This window comes from Schistocerca gregaria, chromosome 8 (genome assembly GCF_023897955.1).
Source record: "Schistocerca gregaria isolate iqSchGreg1 chromosome 8, iqSchGreg1.2, whole genome shotgun sequence".
NCBI classification, from domain to species: Eukaryota; Metazoa; Arthropoda; class Insecta; order Orthoptera; family Acrididae; genus Schistocerca; species Schistocerca gregaria.
Genome location: NC_064927.1, coordinates 169230238 through 169248006, shown reverse-complemented (window position 1 = coordinate 169248006; position 17769 = coordinate 169230238). Strand labels below are relative to the sequence as shown.

The following is a 17769-nucleotide window of genomic DNA, read 5'->3' as shown; positions in this document are numbered from 1 at the left end:
TTGATCACTTTTCTCAGTACAAAGAACTGATCACTATCCCTAATTAATAAGCAGCAATAGTGGCAAAAACATTGGTCAACAGCTGTTTGCTAAAATTTTGTGGCCAGAAACGATAATAATTGACCAAGGGACGAATTTTATGTTGTTTTTGATAGAACTAATATGTCATTTGTTACGGGTGAGGAATTAAGAAAGTCCGTGGTGCCCACAGACTAATGGTAAAATGAAATATATGCTTTATACTACTGGTAGGATGTCGGATCACTACATGCACTCACGTCGTAATGACTGGTGTATGGACTTATCATTTGTTGTGGCAGCATATAATCTGAAGGACCACTGGAAGGAAGATGCCTTCACCATTTGACATGGTCAGGTGTATATTAAGCATTTTGCCAAAATGTTGGGAAAGGTAGGGAGGCATGTTCCAAACACTAAAGCCCTGAAACGTAAAGTGCAGGTAGGAAACCACATGGGAAAATTAACACAACAGGGTACAAGACGGTGGGTAGTGTTAAGGAGTTCTTATATCCTGAATAGTAAGCCCGAACATTTGTTAGCAGGGACCATATCAGGTAACTGAAATAACATCACTTGTTAACATCAAACTTCAATTACCAATTCATGTAAAAACAGTTCACACTGAATGCATATGATCATTTCAAGGCACTCCAGATGCATTGGCATATCACCATCAACTACGGAGAAAGTGAGTGGCAGTAGGAAGAAGGATGAGAGCAAAACCCATGCACAAACGGTGCATGTAATAACATACGAGTTGATGTCAAGGAAATAGGAAAGGATATTTAATATTGAGTATTATGTTGTGTACAATTAAGGGCTTAGATTGTATTGCAATATAATTTACAATATGCTATTGTGTGTCAGGAAGCTACTGTGTGGTTATATTGCAGAATTTGTTAGGGGAAGGTTTGGGGAAATATATTTATTTATTTTTCATTTTGTGTGTGTGGGTGTAGCATTGCAGTTTTGTGTTCAGTGTATGTTAATATTTAAATGTTTCTTTCCATGTCTACTGGATGGAAGACCTTTCCAAAGGGGGTAGAAATGAATGATTGCAGCTCCCTGTTTCCAAGCTGTCACTTGTCAAAGGCTAAGCGTTTAGAACTACATGGCAGTGTATAAATGGTTAGCAGAACAGGATGTAATGCAACTGGGCCAACATTTCACCCATCGGCCACTGTTATAGGAGAGACCAAGTTAAAAGTTATGCAGCCAAAGTTGCATCAGCCAGACAAGCAGCTAGAGGTGCTTCCGATGAAAATTTTGACCTATCAAAATAAAATATTAGGCCCTGGTCTAAACTTTTTTTTTTTTAATTAGCAAACAGACACAAGAGCAGGATGAATTTTGGCAGAGCAAATGCTACAACATGTGCATCAGTAAAGAAGGAGCAACAACATATGGTCATGGCCATGAGTGTCACAATAACAGCCACAATGTCAGCTTTGACTCAGTTTTGTGCAGCATTTGCCACCTTAGATAAAGAGCTGCTCATCAACATGACCCTGTAGTGCACCAAATAAAACTAGGCCAATTAATTATTCATAAAGAAAATAGGGAGGCGACATACAGTATGTTCAGGATAAGTTTAAAATTTAGTAATAGGGGAAGTGTATTCTAGTACTAAGAATGTGTGAAACTCAAGAGTTGAATACTTGCAGAATACACAGAGAGACAGAAACATACATTTTTGAAATCATCATTGATAGCTGACAAAACTATAATTTATAGCACAAGTATGGACATGATGTTTTACACAATATTATACAAAATACATCAAAATATCTGTTAGGTACATACCTATATGCTTGCTCAACTTCATCCACCTTAAAAATAGTTTTAATGAGTGGTTTCACAGAGCCTTCAGTAATAGCATTTTGAAAATCTTTACCAAGAGCTATAAGATCATCGACCATATTTTCAGACAATGCATCCAACATTACACCATGGAAACTGATATCACGGGATAAAAAGTCCATAGCTGTAAAACAACATAAAATGATTGTTTTAAAATGGTATTCATAACAAATTTAACTGTAGGTATAGATTCTGAGTAGCATTAAATCAGAACTTCGTTATATTTTATTGCCAAAGTGACAAAAAAAATCTTTGGCAAAAAATACATTTGTCACAACTTGAGATGCAGAATAATATGATTGCAAACATGTGAGAAGAAAGAGAAACATTTCCTTACTGTGTATGAAAAGGGAAACAGAGCAACCTCTAAAACATTTCTCCACAATTGTGGACGGGTTGCAAGGAAATAAGAAACAGGAAGTGTGACATGAACAGAGGTTAGGGGCAAAAAGAAGTTACTCAAGGGAAAACAAGATAAAATGGAATGGTTTTACACAACTTTTACACTTCCAATAACTGTACCTCTTATAAATTCTTCAACTTTCATAACTTTCTAATTGATGAAATGGAATGGAAATTTTGAAAGATAAAGAATAAATTATATATATATATATATATATATATATATTAAAAATAAAGATTCCAAGACTTACCAAGCGGGAAAGCGCCGGCAGACAGGCACATGAACAAAACACACAAACACACACACAAAATTACGAGCTTTCGCAACTGGCAGTTGCTTCGTCAGGAAGGAAGGAAGGAGAGGGAAAAATGAAAGGGTGTGGGTTTTAAGGGAGAGGGTAAGGAGTCATTCCAATCCCGGGAGCGGAAAGACTTCCCTTAGGGGAAAAAAAAGGACAGGTGTACACTCACACACACACACACATATCCATCCGCACATACACAGACACAAGCAGACATATTTAAAGGCAAAGAGTTAAGGGCAGAGATGTCAGTCGAGGCGGAAGTACAGAGGCAAAGAAGTTGTTGAAAGACAGGTGAGGTATGAGCGGCGGCAACTTGAAATTAGCGGAGGTTGAGGCCTGGCGGATATCGAGAAGAGAGGATATACTGAAGGGCGAGTTCCCATCTCCGGAGTTCGGATAGGTTGGTGTTGGTGGGAAGTATCCAGATAACTCGGACGGTGTAACACTGTGCCAAGATGTGCTGGCCGTGCATCAAGGCATGTTTAGCCACAGGGTGATCCTCATTACCAACAAACACTGTCTGCCTGTGTCCATTCATGCGAATGGACAGTTTGTTGCTGGTCATTCCCACATAGAAAGCATCACAGTGCAGGCAGGTCAGTTGGTAGATCACATGGGTGCTTTCACATGTGGCTCTCCCTTTGATTGTGTACACCTTCCGGGTTACAGGACTGGAGTAGGTGGTGGTGGGAGGGTGCATAGGACAGGTTTTACACCGGGGGCGGTTGCAAGGGTAGGAGCCAGAGGGTAGGGGAGGTGGTTTGGGGATTTCATAGGGATGAACCAAGAGGTTACGAAGGTTAGGTGGACGGCGGAAAGACACTCTTGGTGGAGTGGGGAGGATTTCATGAAGGATGGATCTCATTTCGGGGCAGGATTTTAGGAAGTCGTATCCCTGCTGGAGAGCCACATTCAAGGTCTGATCCAGTCCCGGGAAGTATTCTGTTACAAGTGGGGCACTTTTGGGGTTCTTCTGTGAGAGGTTCTGGGTTTGAGGGGATGAGGAAGTGGCTCTGGTTATCTGCTTCTGTACCAGGTTGGGAGGGTAGTTGCGGGATGCGAAAGCTGTTTTCAGGTTGTTGGTGTAATGGTCGAGGGATTCAGGACTGGAGCAGATTCGTTTGCCACGAAGGCCTAGGCTGTAGGGAAGGGACCGTTTGATATGGAATGGGTGGCAGCTGTCATAATGGAGGTACTGTTGCTTGTTGGTGGGTTTGATGTGGACGGATGTGTGCAGCTGGCCATTGGACAGATGGAGGTCAACATCTAGGAAAGTGGCATGGGATTTGGAGTAGGACCAGGTGAATCTGATGGAACCAAAGGAGTTGAGGTTGGAGAGGAAATTCTGGAGTTGTTCTTCACTGTGAGTCCAGATCATGAAGATGTCATCAATAAATCTGTACCAAACTTTGGGTTGGCAGGCTTGGGTAACCAAGAAGGCTTCCTCTAAGCGACCCATAAATAGGTTGGCATACGAGGGGGCCATCCTGGTACCCATGGCTGTTCCCTTTAATTGTTGGTATGTCTGGCCTTCAAAAGTGAAGAAGTTGTGGGTCAGGATGAAGCTGGCTAAGGTGACGAGGAAAGAGGTTTTAGGTAGGGTGGCAGGTGATCGGCGTGAAAGGAAGTGCTCCATTGCAGCGAGGCCCTGGACGTGCGGGATATTTGTGTATAGGGAAGTGGCATCAATGGTTACCAGGGTGGTTTCTGGGGGTAACAGACTGGGTACGGATTCCAGGCGTTCGAGAAAGTGGTTGGTGTCTTTGATGAAGGATGGGAGACTGCATGTAATGGGTTGAAGGTGTTGATCTACGTAGGCAGAGATACGTTCTGTGGGGGCTTGGTAACCAGCTACAATGGGGCGGCCAGGATGTTTGGGTTTGTGAATTTTAGGAAGTAGGTAGAAGGTAGGAGTGCGAGGTGACGGTGGGGTGAGGAGTTTGATGGAGTCAGGTGAAAGGTTTTGTAGGGGGCCTAAGGTTCTGAGGATTCCTTGAAGCTCCGCCTGGACATCAGGAATGGGATTACTTCGGCAAACTTTGTACGTAGAGTTGTCTGAAAGCTGACGCAGTCCCTCAGCCACATACTCCCGACGATCAAGTACCACAGTCGTGGAACCCTTGTCAGCCGGAAGAATGATGAATATATATATATAAAAACAAAGATTCCAAGACTTACCAAGTGGGAAAGTGCCGGCAGACAGGCACATGAACAAAACACACAAACACACACACAGAATTGCTAGCTTTCGCAACCGATGGTTGTATGTTAGGCCCCACCTTGCAGATTTTCAGACAAATACTGACTTGCGTAACTACAATGCCCAAAACAGCACAGCACTCCATACTCAGTGAACAAAAAGAACACACACACAAAGGCATGTGAGCCATATGGGTACAAAACTCTACAACATGCTGCCAGGCAACATCAGAAAGTTAGAAGATGAAACAGATTTAAAGTAAAATTTAAAGAATTTGTACTTGAACAGTGTTTTTACTTGGTAAATGACTGTTTAGGCCAATAAATGATTCTGATAATGTTTATATCAAAGCAAAACTGAAAACACTGTCTTTCATCTCCTAAGTTTCTGTTAATTTTTTAAATCTGATGGGCAGATGTTGAGTGTGGTAAAATCTTTACTGACTTATTGTATTGAATACAAGGACTTCCTGTTTAGTGAAGACAAAAGTAAAGCCTTATGGCAAACAGACTATGCAGATATTAAGTTGTATTACTGCGTTTTGTATGACCAAGTACTATTTTTTGTACATTTGTTTGTACAATTTTGTATGTATTATTCTTTGTAGTACTTTATGTGAAATTTTGTATGTTATTTTAGCACAGATTGTTTGCCATAGGTTTACTTGTACTTTTGGACAACATCCATACAATATTTATTGTCTACAGATGGATAAATAAATAAATAAATAAATACACTGACAAAATCTGTTAACAAAGTTTCAAGAAACGGCTTTAAAAAATTACACTAGGAATATACTGCAACTGGCTATCACTCATACAGGGAGCATGAAGATAATTACTGCATGCACAGAGGCATTCAGACAATCATTATTCCTGTGCTCCTCATATGAATGAAATGGGAAGAAACTCAAATAACTGGTACAATGGGTTGTACCCTCTTCCATGCACCTCAAGTGATTTGCACAGCATAGGTGTAGATGTATATGTAGGGTAATTTTCACTCCATTTTAATTAAAAGGTAGTTTTTAATGCACCTCAATGTATATGAAATCAAGTTTCATGAACTATGTGTTGTACAGTACTATAATATTGTAGGTGCATCTAGTAGCATGTATAACTATACATTTACAATATCTTTTTTTTCCTTGTGATCCAATTTGATGAAATAAAGGCTATAATTGCCCCATGCTACTCTCTAATTACTTGCAAGAACTCCATGAAAATTCATCTAGTAGTTTGGCAGATTAATATGTTCAAACAGACAGACACGATGGTTTTACAATTTTATTTTTAGTATAATGGTTTATTATGTTATCATTTCATTGTTGTTTCATGTGCTAGAGAATACTGAATGGGTACCAATAGCAATGTTTTTTATTCCTTTTTGCAATATCACTACATTTTACAACAGTTACAATAGCTGATACGAAAAAATACCAAAAGTTTGCTTTCTCTTTTCTCAGTACATATTCAGTACAGAAGAAACACTTCCCTGTGCTGCAATCTTTATATGTGATGTAAGAGATGCCTAACAGCTACCAGGTAGAATCATCTTCCCCATGAATTGCCCTGTGAGGGAATTACTGTATAATAAATGTATATTCCAAATGTGTCTTTGTCTAAAAATTAACAATAAACAAGAAAATAATATATAAAACTTGTATTGTTTTGTAAGACGAAAATCCCCATTTGCAAATAACAATGATAATTATTTTATATGTCCAGGAGGAATATTAACTTCACTCCACTATATTTAATCCTCATCCCAGAGCTGTTTTTCCAAAGGTCTTGTGTTATGATCAAGGCCATTCTGTGAGATGTTGGTGATTGAGGTTAGAGACTGAATTATGAGAACCAAGAAGAAGTGATTAAGTTCATATTTTTTATACTGGGAATTACTGGAATACTGGGAACAGTAGCACACACAGAGCCATTCAATTGATCATTCCCATGCTCCATATATGAATGGAACAGGAAGAAACCCTAATAACATGTACAATGGATTGTACCCTCTGCCATGCACTTGATGGTGGTTTGCAGAGTGTAGAAATAGATATAGATAATTTAAGCTAGGAGTTCTGTGCAATCTGTACTGTCTTTATACATGGTCAATGAATTAACCTTTCATTAAAATAATTTTAGATGCATAAATATAAGATCATTTCATGTCTGTGATGAAAAAGAGTTAATAAATACTTAAAACCTTATTTATTTCTCAAGTGTAAACTTGATTTAATATGCACTCATAATTAGACATCTAAGAGTCGTTTTATTCTTTTGTGTTGATTTTGTCATTGGTTTTCTTTTGGGAAGTTCAATTACTTCAAATTACAAATTTTGTAACACCAAGACTATTGTTTAAATGGGCCAATTCTTCAGAGCTTCTAAATGCCAACCTAGGACAAACAATTTATTACAAGCTTAGAGTTTCCCAATTTGTTAAAAGTTAAGCCATTTCAAGTACCAAGACATTGCCGAACTCCTACCAAATCTCCAAGGCTAAATATAACAGACAAAGAAACCTAAATTTATGTTTCTGTAAATAAATAATGAATTTCTTTATTATTTATTTATTTCATTTTTTCGTCATTATGATTTGAATCAGACACTTTTACAAATGCTGACCTCAGTAAACAGATAAATTCTGGTGTTAAATTAGTTCTACATTACTACAGTGGGTGCAGGTATTCATGGTGAGCATACAGAAAATTTGGAATTTCCATTGCACCATGACGTTCTGATTCACAGCAGCATGACAATTTTTGTTTCAGTAAGAAAGTCATGGGCACTCTGCTCTCAAATGTAGTGCATTTCAGTATAATTTAATGTGTCCTCGGCATTAACCAGAAAGCTACATTGAATTGTGCATGTGGTGACTAAAAGAATAAAAAAAGGGAACAGTAACTATCAACTGGTTTAACATCTACACCTATACTAAAGCCACACCCTACAAACCAATGTTAAGTATTTCCCATTGTACAAGTTATCAGGGCTTCTTTCTGTTCCGTTCATTTATGGAGCATGGAAGGAACGAGTGTTTCAAGATCTCTGTCCATACTGCAATCAGTCTGACCTTGTCCTCATGATCCCCTCAGGAGTAATATATAGGGGACAGTAATATATTAATAGATTTATCATTTAAATTTGAGTATTCAAACTTTGTAAGTAGGCTTTCTCAGGGTAGCTACAATCTATCGTCAAGTGCCTGCCAGTTCCATTTCTACAGCATCTCTGTGACACTCTCACATGAGTCAGACAAATATATGACAATTTGTTCTGCCCTTCTCTGTATACATTCAACATGCCCTGTTCATCATCTTTGCTATGAGCCCCAACCACATGACACTGTTTTAGGATAGATTTCAAAAGTGTAGACTGCATTATCTTAGTATTCTATGAAAATCAAAGTCTGCCTATGGGTGAAAGTTGATTCTATCTCTCTTAAAAAAATAATGATCAGAATCATACACCTAGTAAGATGACAGTGGTATGCAAAGACAATGTACCTGTGGTCAAATTCTGCAGCCTTCAGATTCATTAAAAACAGTCCTACAAACAGAATAGGAGTAAAATACATACATGTGAATATTATTCTGTCTCATGAATTTACATTCGAGAATTGAGCAGAATGGATCACACACTTGTGACACTTATACTTGTTGCTTCCAAAACACAGTGTGGAACAAGATAGTATCAGTCATCATGCCTTATAGTCAGGTATTGGATAAGCAGGCAAAGATGTGAAACCATCCCTGAAGTTGCATCATTCCAGAAAATGTTCAACAGCATGAAGTTGCAGAACACTATAGAAACCACTTCATTACAGAAAACACCAAATTTACCAATTGCAAATACACTCTTCTTTGGGATGGGCGGGAGTGAGGTGGTGGGTTGTGGGGGGGTGGGCAGAGTTGCCAGAGGTCAACAATTCACTCTGCATGATCTCTGAGTGGGCAATGTGAGGAGAAGAATGAATCAAGGTAACTTTTAAATGTTGAAATATAGAATGTTATAAATGAAGATAGATGTGAACGTAGTGTGATCACAACAGTAAAATGGAAAGAGGAAATGATTTCTACTAAGGAATTTAAGAATAATTGGCACCTAGTTCACTAATGATGGAAATCATTATGAATATTATGAACAGGAAACTGAGTTATTATAAACAACACAAGGACACTTTTTTCAAAACTTTGACAAAAAATAGATGATGAAATTCAGGCAATTACAACATTTAGGTAAGAAGATGAAAAGCTGATGCCAATAGGATATGGAAAACACACAACACAACAACTGTAATGAAACAAACAGAAGAATGGATTTTGGAGACTTGTGTTGGGTTTCAATTAGTTATAGCATACACTCTTCACTGATCACTACCAATGAATTATCATCTACAAATGAGAATATCATGTCATCGTTTGAAAAATATTCAGTAATTAAATACCCATCCATTCATCCATTCCAGTGCCCTATATCCAATCAGGGCCAGTGCATGATTGGTGTAGTATTTCTCCATCTTTGAGGGGAATCATATTAGTATATAGGCTATTGTTACAATTAGGTTACCACTCCCAAAGGCATTTTAAAACTACTGACTGCTCCTCTTCCCTGACCCCTCATCTCATCCAAGAGGAGATCCATGTGCCCCTTCTGTCTGTGTCAAGTGCTTTTGCATCATGTAACTAAGGTAAAACTTGGTAATCAGTTCATTATTTACCTAAGTAGATATGCAAAAGCAACTAAAATCCACTTCCACACTAGTCGGCACCCCTGCCCACATAATTAATCTGCGAAGCTGATTCAGACACCAGTATCAGTACACCTTCCCATGTCTTGGAGCAGTCACTTTAGTGACTCAGTCTTAGTGACAAGAGGGCAACTGGTAACTTCACTCAGAACACTACCAATAGTTGCCACAATGTCATGAAATACATATTAGCTGAGTTTTTAATGGAGAAAATGCATCACAGAGGCACAAAAGACATGTAAACTTTTGTAGTGTAAGATAAAAATGTGAAACAACTATGAATTAGTGAATTAATGATCAGGTCAAACATTTCCAATCCAGCTATAAAACAGTAAAACAAGGTGTACCTCAGGGCTCTGTATTGGGCCCTTTCCATTTCCTGGTCTACATTAATGCTTCAGAGGCACCTCTGTACTCCCAATTATTAAGTCATGCAGAAGATACCTCACTTTTGTTCTTGTGCAAACAAACTAATGATAATGATATTGATAATATAAGTGGCATCAAAAAAGTAGACACTGACAAATGTAAAATTTTGGTGATATAACTAGACGAAAATCTTATATGGGTAGACCATATCAATTTTGTATGCAATAAAATCAGCAGTTCGCTGCACTTAATTAGCAAATTATCAAAATTAGTATCTGAAGAAACATTGAAAACTGCTTATTATGGGACAATACTTGCATGTATTAATTGTTGAATAGAGGTATGGTGTTGTGCTGCCGACAGACACATGAGCAAAATCATAACACCGCAGAAAAGAACAATCAGGACCATGCATCAACTAGATTACAGAGATTCATGTAGGGAAACCTTTGTACAACATAAATATCTAACATTATATTCCTTGTATATATTCAAATTAATAACATTCTTTGTGGACCATAAAAATAATAAAACTAAGTGCTCTGATGTGCATACCCATAATACAAGACAAAAAGATTGATTTTTCAGGAACAGAACTAAACTAAAGACAACAGATCATAGTCCTTGGATTAATGGCCAGATATGTTTTAACAAACTGCCAAGTGCTATAAATGCCACAGAAGTAAAGTATTCAAAAGGGAATTAAAATCATTTCTTACCTCTGAAATGTTTATGCTCACTGAATGAATAGTGATATTAAAATGTAGCTATACTTAAATGTAGGACTAACTCTTCTATCTATACTATGTACTATTCTGAGGTGATTGTGATATATTTTATTTTTGTAAAAACATGCTGTAAATTCAAATTCCTATATTATGTAACAACTGCATGTTGCATTATGAACTACTGTACCATATTTTGCCAAGTGTATCACCTGTAAGTGGCTTCTTGTAGATTGTAAATTCCTACTGTTTGTACAAAAATTGTATAACAATGCTATGATGTTTGCAAAAGGAAAATTCAACACTTGACTGTCACTCCTGTTGGAAATCAGAAAGGCACATGGGAATCCTTGTCTCATATCATCTAATACTAGTAATAACATGACCTCAAAACCATAGTTATTATGTCCTTGCATTCCATCAATACACACACCTCAGCACTGGTCTCATCATTCCGGTATGTGATGGAAGTAGAGCACAGATTATAACTGTGTTCAATGTTGTACAAATCTTGTTTTATTAACAGGTGTATTCCTTCCAGTTTTGAATCATAGACTGACACTGAATTTTGTCCAGAAAAACTTGTTACTGAATGTTATTTGTGATATGTGCATCTATACTCTCTTTCTGATAAATGCAAAGTAACTAATATCCACTTTAATGTTCAACATGCGATGAGATAAATTTCACATGTCCCACCTTAAGCTTGATGCACTTTCATCCTTGTTGGACACATTCCTGAGATTTTACTGGTGCTTTGCAGCTTTAAATGTCTGGCACCTTTAACTTTAGAGGTAAAATAGCTTGAACATTGACATAAATAATAATGTCTTATGGAAATGTCAGCAGCAACTTTAGACCAACTGTTCTTGACATACAATGGATGTGTTGACTTCTCTTTTCCATGCTTCCAAAACTAAAAATCATCAAAGGAAATGAAATTCAGTTCTTCATGCCTAAGCCATATTTCACATGCCAGTGCTAAATGTTCTGACAAAGTTTTTTCTATAGGCTCTTTGTCATTATACAGGCAGCAGCTCAGTGATATGTTTCCACCAACATCCTCATCATGAAACCTTGTTGATGGTGTCTCAAGTTCTTCTCATAACTGAAATTTTTGCTGCAGAAATGACCCTGCAATGTGTAAGTATTTTGATTTCCTAGAAGAGGTGCACAATGTTCAGCTCCCCTGTATGTCCCTTAGGGGCATGTTGCCTCAAGTTTTGTTGAGGTATTTGCCTTCCTGAACATTCAAACTGCTTAGTTTCACTCACAGTGGAAGATCCAAGCTCCTTAAGAACAAATCTATGGACGCAACTATGCTACAAGCAGAAAGCAAAAACCAAAGTGCATCAATTGAGTCTCCCCACTGCCAAGCATTGGCTTCACAACATTTAGGGTTACTGACAGTAGCAACCAGAGTGAAGCCTCCAATTAACTTCCTGTACCTAAGATCAAATCCTTAATGTGCATGGCTATTTGGATGGGTATCAATAGTAGGTGCTGGAGTGCAAATTATTTCCTACAGTTTACCTTGTTTAGTCAATGAAGAAACCTGGCTCTGACAGAAAGTTAAATAAAGTCCACAAGATTAAGGGGAATGAGACACTATTCTAAGAAATTAAAAATAAACAAAGGATGAGATCAATTATAGATTCTTGTGACAAAAGGGATAGTTAAAAGTGTTGATGATGCTTCAGTAAATGAAGAAAATAACCAAGGCTGGTGAAATAGATGCAAAAAGATGTGTACAAGAAGTAATTAAAAGTTCAATAACTGACAAAATACTGGAAATTATTCAATTAAGTTGGATTGGGAAGGGACAGTAGCTAAATAAAATGTACATGCAGTATAAACAATTCAAATGGAATGAGGAGAATAAACAGCCAATATTATAAGAGAACAAGGGAGTATGAACATTAAAGAACACAAAGTCAATATACAGCTACAACATTAATTTAAAAAAGCAAAGAAGATCTATGCTGAAGGAAAGAAATAATTATCAATAATACGTAGGTTGGAACTTAAATAGCGGCAACATTGCTGTGTAGACACTATGAAATAGAACCTACTATTGTCGCTGATAGCACATGTTGTTGACATACCTACCTTATCTCAGAGCAAATGGACTCACCCATCCCATGTCAGTGGCGTGCGTACAATCGAGGGGAACCCAGTCACTAGTGAGCAAGCAGTCTAACGGAATGTTGTCACTACGTTTTCAAAACAGGAATAATGGAGTTGGATCAAGACTGAATGTGCCAGAGGTTGTCAGCATGACAGTGTCATCAGGGTCTTCAAGAAGCATGCAGGAATCAGCATTGCCATACAGAACAGTGCCACATTGGCTAAAAGCCTTCAACAAAGGTCAGTAAACTGTGGCAGACATGCACCGGGCAGGCCATCCTAGCATCTCTGAAGAAGAAGTGCATGCTGCTGCCACCTTAGTGGACAGTGATCGGTGCCATATGAATAGTGAGCTCGCCGATGAAACCGGATTAGCACATATGATTGTGCTTCGCATCCTGAAGGAACACCAGGGCATGAGAAAAATTTCATCGCGATGAGTTTCGCATTACGTGACGGAAATGCAGAAATGGATGCATTATAATGCCACTCAGATGCACTTGGAGCACTATGAGCAGGAAGGAGAGGTTTTCTTATGCCATATCACAACACTGGATGAGACATGGGCTGCATCGTACAAGCCAAAACTGAAACACCAATCCAATGAATGCATCATTATGGGTTGCTGCGAAAATTGAAAGTGCATCAGAGCCCTAGTATGGTGAAAGTTATGGTGCTTCTTGAGTACGACTGTGATGGTGTTATCCTAACACATTATGTTCTTCCACAGCAGACCATCAATGCACAGTATTACTGTTCATGTTAGGAGCATCACCTGCGACCAGCTTTGCAAAATAAATGGCAACACTTTATGCAGAACCCACCCATCATTTTGCATGACAATATGTGGGTGCATGCAGCGCAAGCTCTGTTTTGTCAATGGGACTGGGAAATACTGTACCATCCAGCATAATCCCCGGACTTAAGTCCTTGTAACTTTGATTTGATTCTGAAGATAAAGGAACCACTTTGTGGCATTCACTTCAGAACTGTTCCAGAGATTTGACAGGCAGTGGACTGCTCCATTCGCACCATCAACCATCAACAGAACAGGCTCTGCCAATAGTATACTAGGCCTTCCACATCACTACGCAATACTGGTGACTACTTTGAAGGGCAGTAACAGGTGCAGGCATGTAACTCTTTTGTACTGGTTGTGAATAAATAGTTGCCATATTTAAGTTCCAACTCTTGTGTATACCTCAGTTCCCTAAAATTGATGTAACATTTAATAGCAGGGTTATTCAGTCTGACATCAAGAATAAATAAAGCTGGAAACAACTCCAGATAATTCTAATAAAACCTTTTTAGCATAAGCCTACTTGCAAATCAAAACAACTAGATAAATACGAGAAGTATCACAATGATGACTCAGTAATATCTATAACTCCCTGTGTATCACTCATATAGGTATCATAAGGGTAAAATGATAATTATTATTGAATGCACAAAGGCATTCAAACAATCATTGTTTCCGTGCTCCATATGTGAATGGAACAGGAAGAAATCCTAATAACTGAAGGGGTCAGGGAGATATGGTCACAAGCCACACTTTTCTCAAAATTAAGATATTCATACTATCACATTCTTAATGATGCCCTCCTCATCTTTCATTGATGAAGTTCCGTCTTTCTCCAACAGGTGGCAGGTGATGACATAGTGTAGTTATGTACTCTGCCACCTAGTGTCTTTTACAGGAGAAACATAGTCACAAGCCACATCTGAAGGTACTTTGCATATTCTAGGTGTATATGGCAGCAACAGTAGTGTAAATGAGGATTCTGATCCTTTTGACAGTGATGGTGATGAGTCTTTTGTCCATCAAGCTCAGAAGATGTTTCAGTAAGTATACCAAAATAATTTTTATTGGTGATCAGAGTTCAGTGGCTTATGACTTTGTTTCTCGTAACATTCTTCTCACTGTTGATTGTCATATTTTGTGTTAATGAGAAACCTTTATAGCCTAATTTTAATGACCACTGATTGTGGTAGTAATATAGTTTTCATGGCTACAAACTTGTAAGAATATTTTTATTATCAATGCCATTTCAGTGGCATATGATGATTTGTGTGGCTTGTGACTATATCTCACAGACACCCTGAGACTATTTTTCTATTCATATTACAGCTTGAAGTAAGTAGAACAAAAGAAGTATAACCCCAGAAACAAAGCTCTTCAAGAAAAAGAAAGCATAATATTGATCAGTGGAATAAAATTAAAGCCAAACATTTATGTAACGTGGGTCAGCAATATGCGCCTTCTAAAACCAATTGTCACAAATTTACTTTACCTTGTTCTGCTTCACATTTATTTCTTTCACAGCTATCCAAAAAGAGTACGAAGCAAATTACACCTAGAGCTGTGCCATTTTCAGACAATGTCGAAGTAAATGGCATGGAAGTCATGATTTGCAAGCAAGCTTTGCTCAGGGTTCATGGCTTACAGAACCACACAAGAAGAGTGAGGAATTTGCAACAGCAAGTGAAGTTGGGTCACGCAGTTCCAAAATAAGTTGGAAGAGGTTTGTATATTATATTTTACTATAAGGTTTCCATTTTAACCAAATAAAATAATGTTGAAGTATAATAATAACACGAAGTAATGTATCAACTCATGTGCTCTTTTCTTTCAGGCAAACAAGGCAATTATCCACATAAATTTCAAGATGAAGCTGTGCAAGGTGTCAGAGACTTCTTCAATGCTATACCAAAACATAACAGTCACTATACCAGGCAGCAGAATCCCAACAAAGTATAATTTGGATGTGATCTCACAATTTCATCCCTATTTTGGACAAATACTCTGAATACTGCAAGAAAAAAGGTGTTCCTACTGTATAACCATGCAAATTCAGGGCAATTTTTGTGTCTTAATTTAACATAGGCTTCAAACTACCAAAACGTGACACCTGTTCAATTTCAGATGCCTTTTTAACAGCAACAAGTAACCCAGAATTGTGTGCCAAAGGAATTACACAAAATAAAACATAACATGAGTTGCAGCTAAGAAAGGCTGATAGCGGGCAACATATGATCGTGTCTTTAACTTCTCTAGCTAAAGAGAATGTGAAAGAGCACCTCATAATAGCAATGGACATGCAACAAACACTTCCATGCCAAAACTAACAGTTGGCCCAGTATTCTACAAGAGAAAAAGATGGACATATAACTATGGTATCCATGATTGTGGGTCAATTAAGGGATACATGTTTCTGTGGAGTGAGAAGGACAGAGGATGGGGTACATATGAAGTTGGGAGCTGTTTATTAAAATACTTGGAGAAAACTAACAATCAAGCCAAAAATCTCCATATAATCACAGATAACTCTAAGGGCCAGGCAAAGAATTGGTCTCTTATTGTCCTGGAAAGGACTCTCGTTGCCACCAGAAGATTTGAATCTGTGCAGCATTATTTTCCCGTGGTGGCTCATACTAGACTTCCTTGTGATCATGATTTTGGTTGCACTGAAATTCATGCGAGAAACGGTCATCCAATAGTGTACTTAAAACATGAATGGCCAGAAGTAGTCAAATCTGATAGTCCAAAATATTTCATTGTGACGAAAATGCACAGACAAGACTTCAGAAGCCAATAAAATACAGAAAGCCACTACAAATTAATCAGAAAAAGATTGACGATGTACTGTCTCTTATGGCATATGCAGCATATCAAAGCTTTTTTCAGTCATGTGCTGGAAATAATGTGAACGATGATGATGTAGAAGAACTTCCTTGGTTTCACATTTAGAGTGTAAAATAAAGTATTAGACTGGCTTATCTCTTATGTATGAGTGCATGTGAAATAGAAAAAAATGTTAAAAGTTACTAATGGTTATATAACTTACAAAATAAAATCTTAAGAACATATTTTGTGTTCTAAATTATTTTCAGGGAGACACAGTCACAAGCCTCTCTCCAGAGTCCATCTCTCTACTTACCCCTACCACTCCCCACACTCCCACCAACTGCATGGCACCATCCTATCCTAACCTATTCATGGGCCATCTAGAGGAAACCAAAACCCCTCACCTGGTTCAGATTCACTGATGACTTCTTTGCTATCTGGATTGAAGGTGAGGACACCTTATTCACATTCCTCCAGAACCTCAACAACTTCTCCCCATTTGCTTCACCTGGTCCTACTCAACCCAACAATCCACCTTCCTAGATGTTAACCTTCACCTCAGAGATGGTTACATCAATACCTCCGTCCGTATCAAACCTACTAACTACCAGCAATACCTCCACTTCGACAGCTACCACCCATTTCATACCAAGAAGTCCCTTCCATACAGCCTAGCCACCTGCGGTCATCACATCTGCAGTGACGAGCAGTACCTCTCAAAATATACCGAGGGTCTCACTGAAGCCTTCACTGACCGTAATTATCCTCCCATCCTTGTACAAAAACAAATTTTCTGTGCCTTATCTTTCCATTCTGCCAGCAGCTCCCAAAGTCCCACAGTCTGGCCACAGAGGAGCATTCTCCTCATAACTCAGTACCATCTGGGACTGGAGCAACTGAATTACATTCTCCACCAGGATATCGATTACCTCTCATCATACCCTGAAATGAGAAATGTCCTGCCCACTATGCTTCCCACCCCTCCTACTGTGGTATTGCACTGTCCACCGAAACTACACAACATACTCGTCCATCCTTACACAACCCCCAATCCCATACCTCATGGCTCATACTCCTGTAATAGACCTAGATGCAAGACCGGTACCATACATCCTCCTACCACCACATACTCCAGTCCAGTCACTAACATCACATATCCCATCAAAGGCAGGGCTACCTGTGAAACCAGTTATGTGATTTACAAGCTAAGCTGCAACCTCTGTGCTGCATTCCATGTAGGCATGACAATCAACAACATGTCTCTCTGTTTGAATGGCCACTGACAAACTGTGGCCAAGAAACAAGTGGACCACCCTGTTGCTAAACACATTGCCAAACATGATATCCCTCATTTTAATGACTGCTTCACAGCCTGTGCTGTAT

At 38.4% G+C, this 17769-nt stretch overlaps 1 protein-coding gene across 2 annotated transcripts in view; it reads right to left on the bottom strand.

The window, feature by feature from the left end:
* LOC126284872 (fatty acid synthase-like) overlaps nt 1-17769 on the bottom strand; it is a 364243-nt gene that overhangs the window by 98744 nt on the left and 247730 nt on the right. For both annotated transcript variants that reach the window (XM_049984111.1, XM_049984110.1), the window contains exon 28: nt 1825-2005. In XM_049984111.1, coding sequence (XP_049840068.1) covers nt 1825-2005 — 181 coding nt within the window. The remainder of the gene's footprint in view (nt 1-1824; nt 2006-17769) is intronic.